Consider the following 15,936-nt stretch of genomic DNA (forward strand, 5'->3'; position numbering starts at 1 on the left):
GCATTTCAATCTATGATGCAAACAACTTTCTCCAAAAGAAAGGACCTGCTTTGATGTGGATCTGCTGGAGATTGTTATGAAGTGTATGTAGCAGTCTGATCTCTTGTAAACTTATCATGACTGAACTCAAATGGGCTCATTACAGGCCTTCTGCCTTGTACTCTTGACCACACTGACCTTCCTTCAATTCTATTATCATGCTCTTCTTCCATGGTCAAGTCCCTTATATGTTTTTTTCCCATCATTTATTCTTTCCAGTACTTAACTCCTATGTACCCTTCATGTACCAGCTTAATATTGTCCTTTCATCAGAGACACAATTCTGACCACCAACCAAGATCAGATTCCCTTATCTTATAATTTCATAGAACCCTATACCTTCATTTCAGGTGTGAGGCATATATACTCAATACCTGTGATCATTTGACCTATTCTGTAACATCTATGAAAGTATACCTACCTTATATTTCCACCATCAGAATGCCTGGTACATAATAAAGCCAAAAATGTCATTTACTAAGGGATAGAAAAAATCTTTTGAATATAAGTTGGTTTCCAACACAGGAAAATGGTGATAAGTTGCAAAGAATTACGTGGACTGTTGTTCATCCTGTCAGGAACATTGTAGCTCTCCTGAGAGTGCCACTTCTTTGATAAATTAAAAAAGTAACTTTGCAGTTAATTCATTAATAACTTCTGAATTGTGTTCTTACAACTTTATAGTAGAGAGACTGACCTTTTCTTAAGAAAGTGTGTCAGTTCATCCAACACCCCTTCATCTGACTTCGGACTCACCAAAAAAATTCTAATATCCATCTTGTCTCCTTACAGGGAAACAATTCACTAATCATATTATGATATTCTGTCCAGGAAATGGGGTTGTTCATTACTTATTAAAAATTAGTTTTCAAAGAAGTTTGGTTTCTAACGCAACATCATACGCATTTTAGTAATATGCACGTCAGGGATTGTATCAAAGTCCTGATAGAGGTGACTCTGAGATCTGCAGAGGAAGAACACTTCCCGCTAGCTTTCCTTTACTAGTAATATATGTTGGGAGACCATATCTTGGTATGAGGAGTTATGCACAAGCAATTTATTTGCAGGTGCAGGCAAAGAGAACAAAGAAAGGGGAATAGTGAAATGAGACAAGGAATGAAATGAAGTGTCTTTTGACCAACTATTATTGCAGGTATCTAGTATTTAATTGCTCTGGGGAAACTCTAGAAGCTCAAGTAAAACATAGCTCAGAGTAATTCACCTGAACTGAGACAGAGAGATATTTATGCTCCAACTCAGAATGGTTATTGCCCGAATACTGTTCTTGAAGGACAGTATTTCCTGACTCTTCTGGCCAACCATAGAAGAAGCAGCCTCCAGTGGCAGCTGAAAACTTGCCTCCCAAAGACATGCATGTCTGGCAGATGGCAATCAGCTGTGCACACTGAAGTATTAAGGGCAAGGACATGCAGACAAGGTACCGACAGTGGCTGCTACAGTCCCAGCACTGTCTTGTTGTCCAGAGATAGTCTTGGGTTATATCTATTGCCCTGGCATCCCATCCATATACTTTTTGCTTCAGATTTTTCGTTTTGAATGAAGTATAACAATCTATAGTTGAATTAAAATTTTTGTTTCAGCTTCTCATCTGATTGTGTGAGAGATGCATGAAAAATAAACAGAACTTTTGACCCATGGTTAAATCTATAAAGTTACAATTGATACCCCATCTCCCCTTTCCAGACCCTCTTCTAATGAAACACTTTCCTTTTAAGGGAAGCAGGCAAGGTCCTCCCTGATACCAGTTGTAAAGGAAACCTAGGTTTCTGGTCTGGGAGGTAATAGGAGAAATATTCCATTGGCTGCCACTTGCTGTACCAGTTAGGTGTGCTGTGATCAGTGCTGCAGCTTTCCACAAACAGGAAGTTACCAAGCTGCCAGGAGATGGGATAGAAGAAACGATGGGAAATCAGATGTTATGTGTTCAGGAAGTAGAGAAGACCAGTCTTGCAGGAAGCATTTACACTCTGAATTCTTTTCCCATAGAAGTTTTGTCCTTTGCAACTTCCCAAATGTATATTTCTTTATGTCTCATTACATAATTAACTTTGCTATCAACCCTATTGGCTCATATGAGCTCAAAAACAAATGTGCATGTTAGTTCTAAAAGTGAGTGCTCAATGTCTATTTCTCAAGGACGTTGATAATGAACACGTAACATGCACACACTATATTTGTCACTATTCATTATTCATCATGGGTATGTAGTGCTCTCATAGATGAATACTGTAGACACAGAGCTGTTACAGAGGCAGCAGCATCTACTTTAAAATCTAGTAGTTATTGACCAACACAAGACAAAACTAACAGCTAACACCAAAGGGAGAATTTAAGAAGTGTTACTGCAGAAGTAACTCTGTAAAACGTGACTTTTTGTTTAGATAAAATGACGATGATTTGAAAGTTTGTGTTTAGATAAAGTGACTATTACTTAAAAGTTTTAAAATTGGTTTTAAATTACAAGTTTTTTTTTTTTTTAAAGTTTGAAGGTGAAATCATAGCTGTCATTTGTTGACACTATTAGAAGAATTTCTTGGTTAAATGATACAGTGTCCTTAATTGCTTCAAACTGAAAAATCAGTTAATTTTAATAATTGTTTGATATTTTTCATTCAATTTATGGAATCAAAGTAAAGCTTTTAGAATAAAGCTGCTAAAAATAAAAGGCAGCATTATTGGGAAAGCTATTAAAAAATTGTGGTAACACCAACAATAAAGTCATTGAGTTTTTGTTAATATACAAATTCATGTTTTGGTGGAGCACATCCTCTTAAATAATAAGAATGGGCTCGACATTAGTTATGGAATACACAAAATCACTAAGTTTTTATAAGTAGTATCTTAAAATGTAGTTACACAATCAATAAAATTTAATAAAATCTCTTTAAAAGACCCTAAAGCTTGATAGTCTACCATTGAAAATTTAAAGTATTGTCAATTTTTTAAAAAAACATTTATATAAACAGAGTTAGAGTGAATGAAATGCAGACTTTTTTGAAATATGATTGATATTGATGACAAAATATAAAGAACTTCGCCAGGGCCATCAAAATTTCTCTCTTGGCTTGACATTACCAACCATTATGGAAAGTTTTCCATGATTATTCTATAGTAATATAAAATAATATAAACGTTATTTTGCAAATGAGCTTTCTAAATATGAGTTGCCTTTTTCTACTTGGTTGGAAATCATTACTCAAAATACTCCATAAATTATCCTGTGACTCTATGTATGAAAGAGTATCTATTATAGGAATTGCCTTTGATTAGAAAATAGATAAAATCAGGGGGAAAAAAATGAAACACTGTCCTTTAGACATTTCAGGACTGTGGTTCCAGAGGAAAACATACAAAATGAGTCGTGTAATTACCCAAACTATTAAATAACTGATGAGAGGAAGTTCCCAGGCTATGGCATAAATTCAAGAATAACCCAAGTAGCATTCAGTGGTATTGATGAGTTGGGAATAAAGAGATCAAGTTTTGGGGAGAATGACTGGAATTTGTGAAGCACAGTCACACACACACACGGCAGGCACACATGTGGTCTATGTTCATATACAAGAGTCTCTTTAAGGCTTCATACTATTAATTATATTTTCATGCATGAAGTGAAGTTCCACAAGCCTGGGAAAATAACCAGTGGCAAACAGTAGATTAAACAATTCAAAGAGTTCACATAAAACTGGGAATAGTTTGCATTAGCCAGAGACCTTATAATACACAAAGCAAAACATAAAGATGTCAAATGGTATTGTCTTAGTTTTAGGGCTAAATTAGCTTTATAGGCTATTCTATAGCTACTCTAACAAAGACTATAGGTGAACCTCAAAAGTATTGTACTAATTTCATCTAACTTATCTTTATGCTACAATAAAGTCCAATGTTCTTTCAAATAACACAACAAAATCCAATAACCAAAAATATACAAAGGATCGAAGTTGAGCATCCAAATGAAAATTACTAGGCATGCAAAGAGCTAGAAAATATGACCTAGAACTACAAGACAAATCCGTGGACTAAGAATATTAAGCATTTACTTACAATCTGAAGAGGAAAGTCTATTCATTTCATTTATCTTTATGAAGAGTTAAATGAAAAATATAAAAAACTTTGAAGTGGAAATTTCAGAGGTGAAACATCCAATATTTGAAATTTTTTAAAAACCCACAATCTAGATGGATTAATGGCAGGTTATTCAGTTCAGGAGAAAAAAGTTAGCGAAGTTGAAAAAAGTACTATTGACTGTCCAAAGTAAAGAACAGAGAGAAAATGTCTAGTAAAAAACAGTGTGTTAATGATGTGTGGGACAAATCAGTCAGTCTCTAGCTTGTAATTACAGTCCCAGAGAGGGCATGTGGTAAAAGATATATTCAAAGAAATAATAGAAAACATTTCTATAAATTTTGATGTTTTGATGAAAACAACGAATCCACAGATCCAAATAACTTAATGAATCTTAAGCAGAAGAAACATGATTTTTCACACTGAGAAATACCATAACCAAATCTCAGAAGGTGCCAGAAAAAAGAAAAACTGTATTACATATGAAGAAACAAAGGTGCAGGTGATACAGATAAAGATAAATCATTTGAATTGCAGAATCATTATGTTAATTGAAAGAAGCTAGATTTAAAAAACTCCATATTAAATAGCTCCATTTATATAAATGCTAGAAAAGGCAAAAATACAGTGGCAGAATTTCAATGATTGTCAGTGGCCAAGAGGGACAGTAGGAAATTGACTCCAAAGGGCCAAAAGGGAAACTCCGGGGTGATAAGAACATTCTATGTTATTATTATGTCATCCGTACGACTGCACACATTTGTCAACATGCATTACAATCTTCCCTTAAAGTTGTCCATTTTATTAACTGTATACTATGCCTCAGTGAAGCTGATAAGACATAGTCATCAAAAGGAGCAAAAATATCTGCTATTGAAGCTTTTATACATTTGCCAAAATAAGAAACAGTCTTTTCAAAAACAAAAAACATTTACATTGAATCCTACAAAAGCCAAGGAATAATTGAACAAAATGGAAGGATAAGTTCTCAAAACATGCAAAAGTTCTGACTGGGAAAATCTGTAAATAAGCTTTAAAAGACTTCTATTTATAGGCAGAATCTTTGATGAAACTCCTATTCTTAGTTAGATAAATGTATTGATCTTATCTGGGGTGGAAAAAATTGAGAAGTCACATGATTTTAAAGTATCCAAATTTGGCAACATGTTGAAGTGTGTGAGAAAGAAAACTTTTAGACAAGTTTGCCTTATATGAACTATTTGCCAAAGACGAGCACTCTGAAATCAGAAAAAAGAAAGTAGCCATGAAAATATTTGGAATGATAGAGTTATTCATTTCAAGCTTTTAAAAATTAGAAGTGAAAATATTCTGCTTTTAGCAGAATGTATTCTGTGTTTACCAAGTAGCACCATACTTGCAGAGACCGTATTTCTAGATCGAAAATAGCTCAGTCTTTCGAGAGTAGTAAATTCATAATGCCAACAATTTTAAACTTATTAACCATAAAATTCAGTTTGGGAGCAAATTGTAGGCAATTTTATTTTATTTTTATTTAGAAAAATTCTATAATATTTAGATGCCAAATTAAAAAATATATATTTTTCATAAAAATAACAGTGATATTATATCATCCCTGAGAGATGTGGCACAAAGCTAACCTATGTGAATATTTATCAGGAATCATAATTCTATTCAAATTTTCTAGTATTCAGATAATCAATGTCAGGAAGTTGATAACCATGCTTCAACATAATGAATTATACACTCTTTACTTTTTACAATAAATCTTACTTGTGAAAATAAATTTCAAATAAGATTATTTTATAGGCCCTCTGATAAGAATAATTTGTTATCCAATAAATAAACATTTCTACAACTTAACATTTTTGTCAAAATTGCACCTATTTGGATGAAAAATTTATCTGGTCACTCCGTGATTTTCCATACATCTTTATTTTTGCATTTAAATAATATTTTGGATCCTGACAAAGTTCTCTATTTAGCAAAAAAATTGCATATTAAAAACATATTAAGAAGTTCTAGGGAAGCCATGGTCCTAGGCCCCGTGTAGGCCTCATTTTACTAATCTCTGTGGTTGAAGTGATGGCGAGAGGTTAAGGTTAGCACAAGCTTCTTCTCCTATGAGAAGGTGGTGTGTCATGATGAAAGACAGCATCACTCAAATGGAGAGAGGGTAAAAAAACAAATCTGAGGAGTGACAACGCTAAGTTCCCAAAATGATGACAGAAGGGGTTGATTTCTGAGTCCATAAAGTTTTCAAAGTGGCAAGGGGCTTTGGGAAATATTTTTGTAGACGGATTATTTCTAACACAGACTTTCATAAGTCAACAACTACCTATTTATCCAGATTTTTCATGAGCAAGGGCAATCTGGCTGATACTGAATTGTGATTACTTAGTATCTGCAGAACGCCTACTCATGGGTCCTCTCTGACTCAGGGAAACCCCGACCGTGCCCCTCACCTGTAACTCTTCCCTGTATGCCCTCCATAGCCTACTTGTTATCTTTATTGTAGATTCATTCCTTGTTTTACCTGTACCAGACAAAACAAAAAATGAAAAAAAACGCCGAATATTTCTTTAAAAAAACAGCGCTTTGTATAAAAAAAAAATCAACATATTGTACCCCACATATGCACAAACGTATTCATGATCTATGTGTATATGACTTCCTAAAAAATAAAAAAGAAAAAAACAGTGCTGAAAAGTGGGAAGATTTACATAGTAAGGAAAATGAGTAAGGATGAAACACTTAACTGCAGAGTTGGTGAACACATCTAGTTTTCATGGACAATTCCTCCCTTTTGCCAGTTGTATTGCCATAGGAGAGTAGCCCTAATATTTGACTTTACAAACAGCAGCTCCTGAAAACTCTAGCAGTAAATTTTAGTTCATTTCTATTACGTGCTAATGGGGCCATTATTCCCATGACAATAAATATGATTTTCTTGCACATCTGTTTCTATAAGGAGAAAACAAAAACTGTACATATCATGTGAAAATATAACTCACAAATTCTGGGGTTTGAACTGCATCTTGCTCCATCTGGACAATACCTACTTTGATTTTAATTATTCTCCGTTATGAATAGAGATAGTGGTCTATACATGCATTATTAATATGGAATATTTCCTTGTTTTTATAGACTTTGCCAGAAGCCACATAGAATTTAAAGTATGGAGTTATTTCTGAGTTAGGAAATTCAAGACTCTTGGATAAAAGCCAAGCTCCTAACATTTAATCTTAATTTAGCAGAGTATTTCATATACATTAAACTTATCCAAAAAGGTCTTAGTTATTTAAAATTCTTCCTGCTATTCATATACATAGAGACCAAAATATAAAGGATTATTGTCCGTCGCTCTGCTTAAAGATTCTCATTAACGATTCATGCCTTCTGTCCTGATCACGTTTTAGGAAGAAAGGTGTTTGTTTTGTTTATGGCCAAGACCTCTTGTCTTGAGGAAAATGTATAATGCTTGAAAATTAAAGCTCTTGATTAGTATCAATGTGCCATCTTTTCTACAAGTAAATGTTTTCCAATTTCTTCAGTTCTTAGGCTCATGGAGAGATCAGGTTTTCTGCCATGACAAATGTATTATAATATTTAAGAGTGATACGTAACATGAGATCAGAATAATTGTAATAATTGAGAAATAGAATGGGAATTAACCTTCCTTAATCTTAGGCCCACCACTGTTATTTTATAAACGTAGAAAGTGTTTTCCAGAATGATGCAGCGACTTCTCTGGCATTAGTGTGGGATCTCCAATCTGAAAATTAAGCTTTAATTCCGTGTTCCATCTCCAATTGGCTGCTTATTAATATGCTTCAATGAGTTCTTGTCTCCAGTTTTATGATGCCTTCATCAATAATTTACCTGAAAAACTGGTACTTGCAATAGCACAGGCCAGATGAAATGAAGATTAGAGTGAACTAGCTTCAAAATGATTAGCTCACTTTGTGCAATAAACTTATAAAACTTAAGTCAATGGAGTTACGTATTTAAGGATTGAGGCTGACTTGTTATTACCAAAGATCCAAAGATACCACCTTTGGCAAAATGAAGTATTTGCAATGTGCATAATCTCATTGAGTTGAGATTTTCATATATTGGGATCATTTTTGTATTTTCACGTGTAGTGGAAGGTGGGTGGAGGTGGACAGCAGAGTGCGGAAACAGAGACACTTTGGAATTAGGCAGTCTTGGGTAAGGATTTCAGCTCCTCGGCCTACAGGCCATGTGACCTTTGAAAAATAAAATCACTTATAAGATGGAAAAACCTTGCACAGTCTTTGGCACATACTGGTTGCTCAATAATACAAGTTTTTCCTTCTTGTAGTCTTTACACTTAAACCTGTAAACCACCAGACACCTGTAGTGTTTGACAGAGTCTCCACATTGGTCACTCTAGAGAACAGGAAAAGGATAGTAAGCAGTGTTGTTAGCTTTGCAAATGTGATGTGCTGGAATAATGTTTAATAATATTTTGTGGCACTCAGTGCAGCTGTATGCACTCAGAGATGTAATAAGACACATCCCACTTAGGCAAAACTAAAATGACGTTTGTGATCTAGGGAAATGAGGACCTTGGAAGGGAACTGGCAATTCAGACGTAACTTTCAGAATTGAGAGATCGGGTAGGGGGCACTAAAGAATAAGCCAAGATACATTTCCACGGCCTACCTCCCAGACGTCTCTCGCATCTCATGTCTGCTCTGTCACTTCCTTTCAGTTCAGACATGGTTTCCCACATAGATTTTTGCCAACACGTGGGATTGGAAGACCAGTGTGAGATTGGTTTTCCTGCAACTACTCTGGTCGCCTTCCAATCCATCATACAAGAGCTTTCCATAGGGATCTTTTAAAAATTTAAACCTAATTCTATCCCTTTTCTGCTTAAAATGGCCCCTCATCCTGCACGTATTGACATCCAAAAGCATTTGCGTGTCCTTCCAGAATGTATGTTAATCAGCCCTTGCCTACCGCAGCAGACTCAGCTGCCACACTGCAGACGCATCCTGTGTTAGTCTTAGCTAGCAGTACACTGTCCCCCAATAAACCAGTCTCAGTAAATTCACATTGCTGTTTCCCTCTCCAGGGATATCCTTTCACCTCCACCTCCCTCTATTTCAGCTTGACTAATTTCTGATTGTCTTTCAAACATTCCATCAAGTATTATTTTTTTTTCTGGCAAGTCACCTTACTTTCTCATCACCTTAAGTCCATGTTCTATTTACTTGCTTTCAAGGAGCACATGGCCATGCTACACAAAACTGTCCTTGTTAACTAACAGTGCTGTCTCACCCAGACCATGTGTTTCTTGGTGTCAAGGAAGCGTCTTTGTGTCCTCAATATCCAGAACAGCCTTAGATCTCAGAAAATGTTAGTTTGTAAGTTCATTGACAGAAGTGTCATTGATTGGTTCAAACTGAGAGCTTTGTGATTATCAGACCTTAGTCACAATAGGGGATCACAGCAAGCAAAGTCGCCATCCCTACAGTAGGGCATGGCTGAGGGACTGAGTCTCCTCCCGTAATGTGACATCCACTCATTCATGAAACAGTAAGATAAAGAAAGGCCAGTCACAAAATGTTGGAGCTGGACAGGATTTGAGGCATCTTCCCATTTCAAGAGGCAAAAATAAAGTCCCACCAATCCTCAGCAGTATTGGGAGGGACAGCTGGTGGCAGTGGCAGAGCTGGCTTCAGAACTCAGTCATCTTACTTCCCAAACCAGTATTCATCCATCTGCCTTTCCACTCAAATACCATTTTTTCTTTCTTTTTTTAAAGAAGAAAGCACACTCTGGTTGCCACGTTCCCACCTAATTGGTGAGACTGCAGGGATAGCTTCAACCTGGTGAGTCACGTCAGCACCTCGAGAGAGTCTCTTACTTTGATTTGGGGCTACTCAACACTTCACAAAAAACAGCTTAGGGGCTGCAGGGAAGCCATGAGCTCTGCTCTTTCATATTTATCCCACTGGCATGCTCTCATGAAGTGACTTTCTACTTTCCTCTCATTCTCTTTTCCTGCCTCAAAAAAAAAAAAAAAATCACTATGACATATGGATGGGCTCCAACATCAGCCAGTGCATATATTAAAGTTTTAAATCAATTATTGTTCTAGTACACACCCTGAGGTTGAGAAAGAAAGAACATCCAGCACTAACAATCTTGATTGTTCTGGCAAAACTGCCATTCGAGTCCTGCTGGCATTCCCAGGCTTTTCTTTTACTTTAATATTCCTACTTCATTTATAAAAGCTAATGGTTGGAGAAGCAATGTTTGACATTACTATTTCATTCATTTTCTTGGTAAGACTTCTATCTCCCTGTCTCTTGAGAGTTTCCCAGGGGAGCACAATGCCCAGAGTTTGCTTACTTAGTTGCAGAGATAGCTGTCAGTCCGGTACTGAGTTCTTTAGACCACGGATTTCTCCTCACTTTATTGGCTTGGGAGCAAGAGAGAGATGCAGGGTTGGGAATATAGCACTTCACAACTTGGCATTCATGGATTGAGAAAAAGTCTTAATCATAACAGTTAAGAAACCAAATTACAACTGTGTATAACATGGAAGATTTTAACTTAATGACTACCCTGAGTTGGACCTGTATGAGTGTTCTGATTATTACTGCTCTAACTGAAATTCCTATAAATTATGCTGGATTTTTGGTTTTCTGTTTTTTAGGCAAGTACTGGAAGTCGGTAAGGATGGTGGCTGTGCCAAGGGGCTGTGCTGTGGCTGGTGCTCAGTTGCAAGAGGAGACAGAGACTGTTTCTGCCCTGGCCTCCCTGACGGTGGATGTGGAGCAGCCCTTTGCTCAGGAAGACAGCAGGTATGAATCCAGGGCAGGAGAGTAATTCGGGTCAATACATCCAGTCTCATCCCTGACGTCCGTGGAGCTTCCTCCAAGCTTTCCTTCACCTGTCTCCTCCACTTCCACCACCTGTCTTCTCGGAGCTGCCGAGGCCGCAGCACGTGCTCAAGGCTGTGGAGAATTCTGTTTTTCATGGGAACTGCAGAGCTGGAGCATGTGGTTGCATTTCAGAAAGAGAGGGGATGAGATGGTGAGAAAAATCACTCCTTGTCAGATAGTTGAGTGCAGATCATTATGGAAAGAACTGCTCATGGGCTTAACTTCTTTCCCTAGTTATCTCTGTTTTTCCAGATGTTCTTTTCTTTTCTCTTATCAGGTAATGCTAGTCAGTTGCATAGCCAAAATCCATGCACACTCCTTATGTGATAGTCCTGGAGGGCCAAGGAGTGGATAAAAATGGAGGTTGCCTGCAAAGGAGACCAGAGTGTGTGTAACGGATTGTGTGGACTAGAGTCTGATTTTATATTATGTTTTGATTGGACAGAATTGGTTTCAATGCATCTTCATGTGAATATAGCTTTCTTGGGGAAGGGAATAAGTTTTGCCTAAGGTTAGGTTTGCTTATTCTCCTTTTAAGAAATGTCTGTCAGTTTGGGCACTTGGTGTTCATCATCCTTTTCTGTGGACCATGCTACATTCAGAATTTCCTTAAAGTCTACTGTGACCAAAGCCATCCCAAATGTGCATCCATTGGTGCTTTCTATGGCTGACTTCAAGGTCACATTTCCTCAATTTAAAAATGAATCAGGTGAGGCTTTGCTAAAGCTCTGCCAGCTTGCACTCTTAAATTGCTCCTGAGAAGGAAATCGGACTCCCTCCGTCAATAACATCACCATTAATTACACAGATCCTGCTACTAGTCCATAGGTTGGCAATTTTCCCAAGAATGCACAAACTTGAACAGTTGTAGCTTTTTTGCTTTTACTGGATACTCAGAGTTTAATGGATTTAACATCTTGTTGTGGCCAAGAGCGGGAGATAAACTGAATAAGAGATTTTATTTTTATGCAATTATTTTCTTCTCTCATAACCACTTAAACAGCAGATTACCAGTAGAGAGGGGAAAGTTGTATATTACTGTATTGAAAGGCATCTTCCTATGGATATTTAGAACAGAGGGGAAAACATTTTTTACATCTTTGATAATATGAACTAACCCCCTGCCGTTCTCATCTAAGAACTGAACCAAGTTCATAATCCAAAGGTGTTGCAATTATTCCCAAGGCCAAAAACAGTTAGTTGTCTGTCATCTGAGGGCTATAAAACTGAGGAAACTAACATCTGTTAGTGTTGGATATAAAAGAGCATAGCTATTCTTTAGAATTCATTTAACACAGAAAAACGAAGCTAAATTCCAACCTTAGTGAAATGAATTGTAAGTAATTTTGCCCATTAAATTGCAAAGCTTAGCATAATTAACAATAATAAGTGATCATCTGAGTACAGAGTAGTATAAAAATCTCAGCACTTTGGCAAGAATTGGCTCTATAAGCATATTTGCTTATCCTCAGGTACGTATTGTGCTTGATTCATGAGAATCTACAGGGATTTAACCCAGCTTCAGTCCACAGGGATTTTTAAGGTTCATCTGATGGCAGAGAGAGAATTGAATGTGAGTGTTCTGATGTTCAGAAAAGCAGAACTGACACTTGCAGCCTAGATCCATTTTCATTTATCACATTTCGACAGATAATATTTATTTTGATTGATTTTTTTGTGGGAAGAAAAATAGTTTGCTTAAAATATTTTCTAAGGCTTTGAATTCTCTTTTTTAGCAGAAGAAAAGAAAAATTCTTCTAGAACTGGCTCTCACATTTCAGTTGAACCATGCATGAATTTTGTGTGTGTGAGAGAGAGAGAGAAAGAGAGAGAGAGAGAGAGAACGCTCTCGAAAGCCACACAGCACTTACTTTTTCCAGGGGAGTGCTATCAGAATCGCCTCCCTGCTCACCATAGGAAAAATGACTTTCAAAACCAGATAAAGAGGTAGAAATATTTGTAGGCCTTTGTTGTGAATGCAATATTATGAGCACACAGGAAATTGAAAAATTAGAAAAATCAGTGAGCTAAATGGATGGAAAAGAGTGAAGAAGGCAAGATTCTTTTTATGGGAAATTTTTGCCAGTTATTTTGGAGGATATATTGGTGTTTGGAGTGAGATGACTCATTTCGTACTAAGATTTTGGGTAAAGCAGCTATTTTTCTGGCCAACTCATATCTGACTCATTTACCACTAGTGAATAAGGGATAAAATGCTCCTGGCTAAGAACCATTGTAAGTATTTTCTGTTCATTTTTCTTGGATGGGGGGGATGACAACACAGTACAAACAGTCATTTCATTTTTATAACTACCCTGATGGACCTTGAAGAATAAGTTACTAAGAAAAGGCTGACGTGTGGGGACTCATCTGGGAGACGGTTGGCTGACATATAGATTTCAAACATAATTTTCAGGTGGCAAAGGACTTCATCAGGAAAGAAATGATTGATGGGTCCGTAAAAAACAAAAGAATCCTGAGTGAGAGCAAGTTATGTATTCCAAGAAAATTAAACAGTAGACCTGGTCACATACGGGTGTATAGCATATTGTTTAGATTTGAAGAACTGCGCTATCAGGGGTTTTTCCTTGTTTGCTGGGGAAGAGGACCTTGAAAGATTTGTAGTTTGCATTTGTTAGATGTCTATTTCAAAATGCTTCTACTTCTTCTTTGGAAAGGTCACAGCAGTCTTCAGGTTTACTTTCAGATGCCAGTTCAGGTTCTGCTGAAGATAAAGAAAAAAATCCTATCTGGCAATCAGGACTTGAAGATGATCAACTACTGAGCTTTTAGGATCATATTTGTTCTCTAGAATTCCTGTGTCTGTTTTTGTTTTTTAACTTAAAAACTCCCTGAAAGTTAAATTTACAAGTGTCACCTCGACCTACTGATTATAATATAAATTATGTTAGATTTTCTTAACACAGTCTGGTATGAATGTTTGTTTCATTATTTAATTGCCAACTTTTGGCTACCTTTCTCATGAAAGAGGTGGTTTCCAGTCGTCATACAATCCAGAAGCATAATATGCCATATGATTGTGAGCCTGGCTGTTATGTTTCTTGAGTAATTATCTTGATTATGAGCGTAAAAGTGTAGCAATCATCTGGAAAATCTCAAGTGTCATCTGCCTTAGCTTTGAATGGCCTATCAGTAACTCCAAGGGTAGCCCCATTTTCCTGAATCTGAAGATTTATACAGAAATATGGATTACTTTTAAATATACATTCATATATAATCTTATAAAGAAGACTTTATTCAAATGTCCTATTCATTGAGCTTGTGTCTCCAAGGCTTCTAGAAGCTAAATATTAAATTATTTAGGTTTCTAAATTTTCTCTATGATAACATTATTTTAAACAAATATTCCCATGTAAATTTTGTTTCTAATTTTTATCCAGTGTTAACCAAGCCTTAGTTGAAAAGAGGGCTGAGATTTGGAAGCTACTGGTAAGAGGAAGAACAATCTGTTCCCTCTCATGTTCTCTTTTATCCTCTTCCTAGGGCTATTTTAATCTCTATTTTTGTAAGGTGCCTAGCATGTGGCCTTAGGGCTCATGTGAAGTTTTATTTAGCATATTGAGTATTAAATGTAATGCTCAATTATGTATTTTAGGGTTTAGTTCTATAGTATTTATAAAATAGTGCTTATATTAAAAAAGAAATAAAATTGAATTGAAGCATAATTAAAATAAAATGCATAACTTGGCTTCTCATCTCGTGTCTACCCCTTCACTTCTGTGCACTTACACTAGAGAGGAAGAGTGAAGCTTGACTATAGAACAGCAGTTCTCAACCTGTGGGTCACGACATTAGGAATGTTGAGAACTGCTGTTCTAGAATCTCTACATTTAATGACCATGTGCTCAACGGCCAGTTATTTAATCTCTCTGGGCTTTATTTTTCTTGTTTTTAACATGAGAGAACAGGATTGCAAACTAATACAACCTCTGTGGAAAGAAGTATGGAGAATTCTCAAGGAACTAAAAGTTGACCTTCCATTAGGTTCCATAATCCCATTACTAGGTACCTACCCAGAAGAACAAAAATTATTTTATCACAAGGACACATGCACTAGAACATTTACTGCAGTTTGATTCACAATTGCCAAGACGTGGAAGGAACCCAAGTGCCCCTTAACCTATGAATGGAATAAAAAACTGTGGTATATGTATACCATGGAGCACTATTTAGCCATGAGAAAAAAATAGAGACTTTGCATCTTTTGTGTTTACATGGGTGGAGTTAAAAAAACATTCTTCTTAGTAAAGTATCTCAGTAATGGAGAAAAAACCATCCAATGTATTCAATACTAATATGAAACCATATATAAACAAATATACACTCACACACAAAAAAATCCCACAAGTACTATGTAGCAAGGGGGAGATGAGAGGAGGAGAGAGAAGGGAAAAGGAAGGAAGGTTATCGATGGGATCTCACCTAAGGTGCACAATGTGAGTGTTCAACACACCCCCTGGGTGAACAGCTCAACTACAACTTGAGTGTTACCTTAGAATTGAAAACAATGTGACCAAACATTTATACCCTCATATTAATTTGAAATTTTAAAAAAGAATACCTTAAAAAATAAAAAATAAATAAAATGAAAGGACAATTTCATAGGGTTATAGGATTAAATGAGACAACACATCTTAAGAACTGAACTCAACACCTGACACCATGTGATAAGGACTCAGTAAGGATTGGTTTATATTATTTTTTCTATAATTTCTTTTTTTTTCTTTTCTTTCTTGAGACAGAATCTCACTATGTCTCCCTCAGTAGAGTGCAGTGGCATCACAGCTCACAGCAACCTCAAACTCTTGGGCTTTGGTGATTCTTTTGCCTCAGCCTCCCAAGTAGCTGGGACTACAGGCACGTGCCACAACACCTGCTATTTTTTTCT

The 15,936-nt window shown here is 36.4% G+C and overlaps 1 protein-coding gene across 2 annotated transcripts in view; it reads left to right on the forward strand.

Annotated features, from left to right (window-relative positions):
• The window catches only part of HDAC9 (histone deacetylase 9), a 906,973-nt gene that overhangs the window by 864,391 nt on the left and 26,646 nt on the right, over window positions 1-15,936 (forward strand). For both annotated transcript variants that reach the window (XM_012804388.2, XM_003788483.2), the window contains exon 25: window positions 10,799-10,946. In XM_012804388.2, coding sequence (XP_012659842.1) covers window positions 10,799-10,946 — 148 coding nt within the window. The remainder of the gene's footprint in view (window positions 1-10,798; window positions 10,947-15,936) is intronic.

Source organism: Otolemur garnettii, unplaced genomic scaffold, assembly GCF_000181295.1.
Source record: "Otolemur garnettii isolate 467f Iridium unplaced genomic scaffold, OtoGar3 scaffold00028, whole genome shotgun sequence".
Taxonomy (NCBI): Eukaryota; Metazoa; Chordata; class Mammalia; order Primates; family Galagidae; genus Otolemur; species Otolemur garnettii.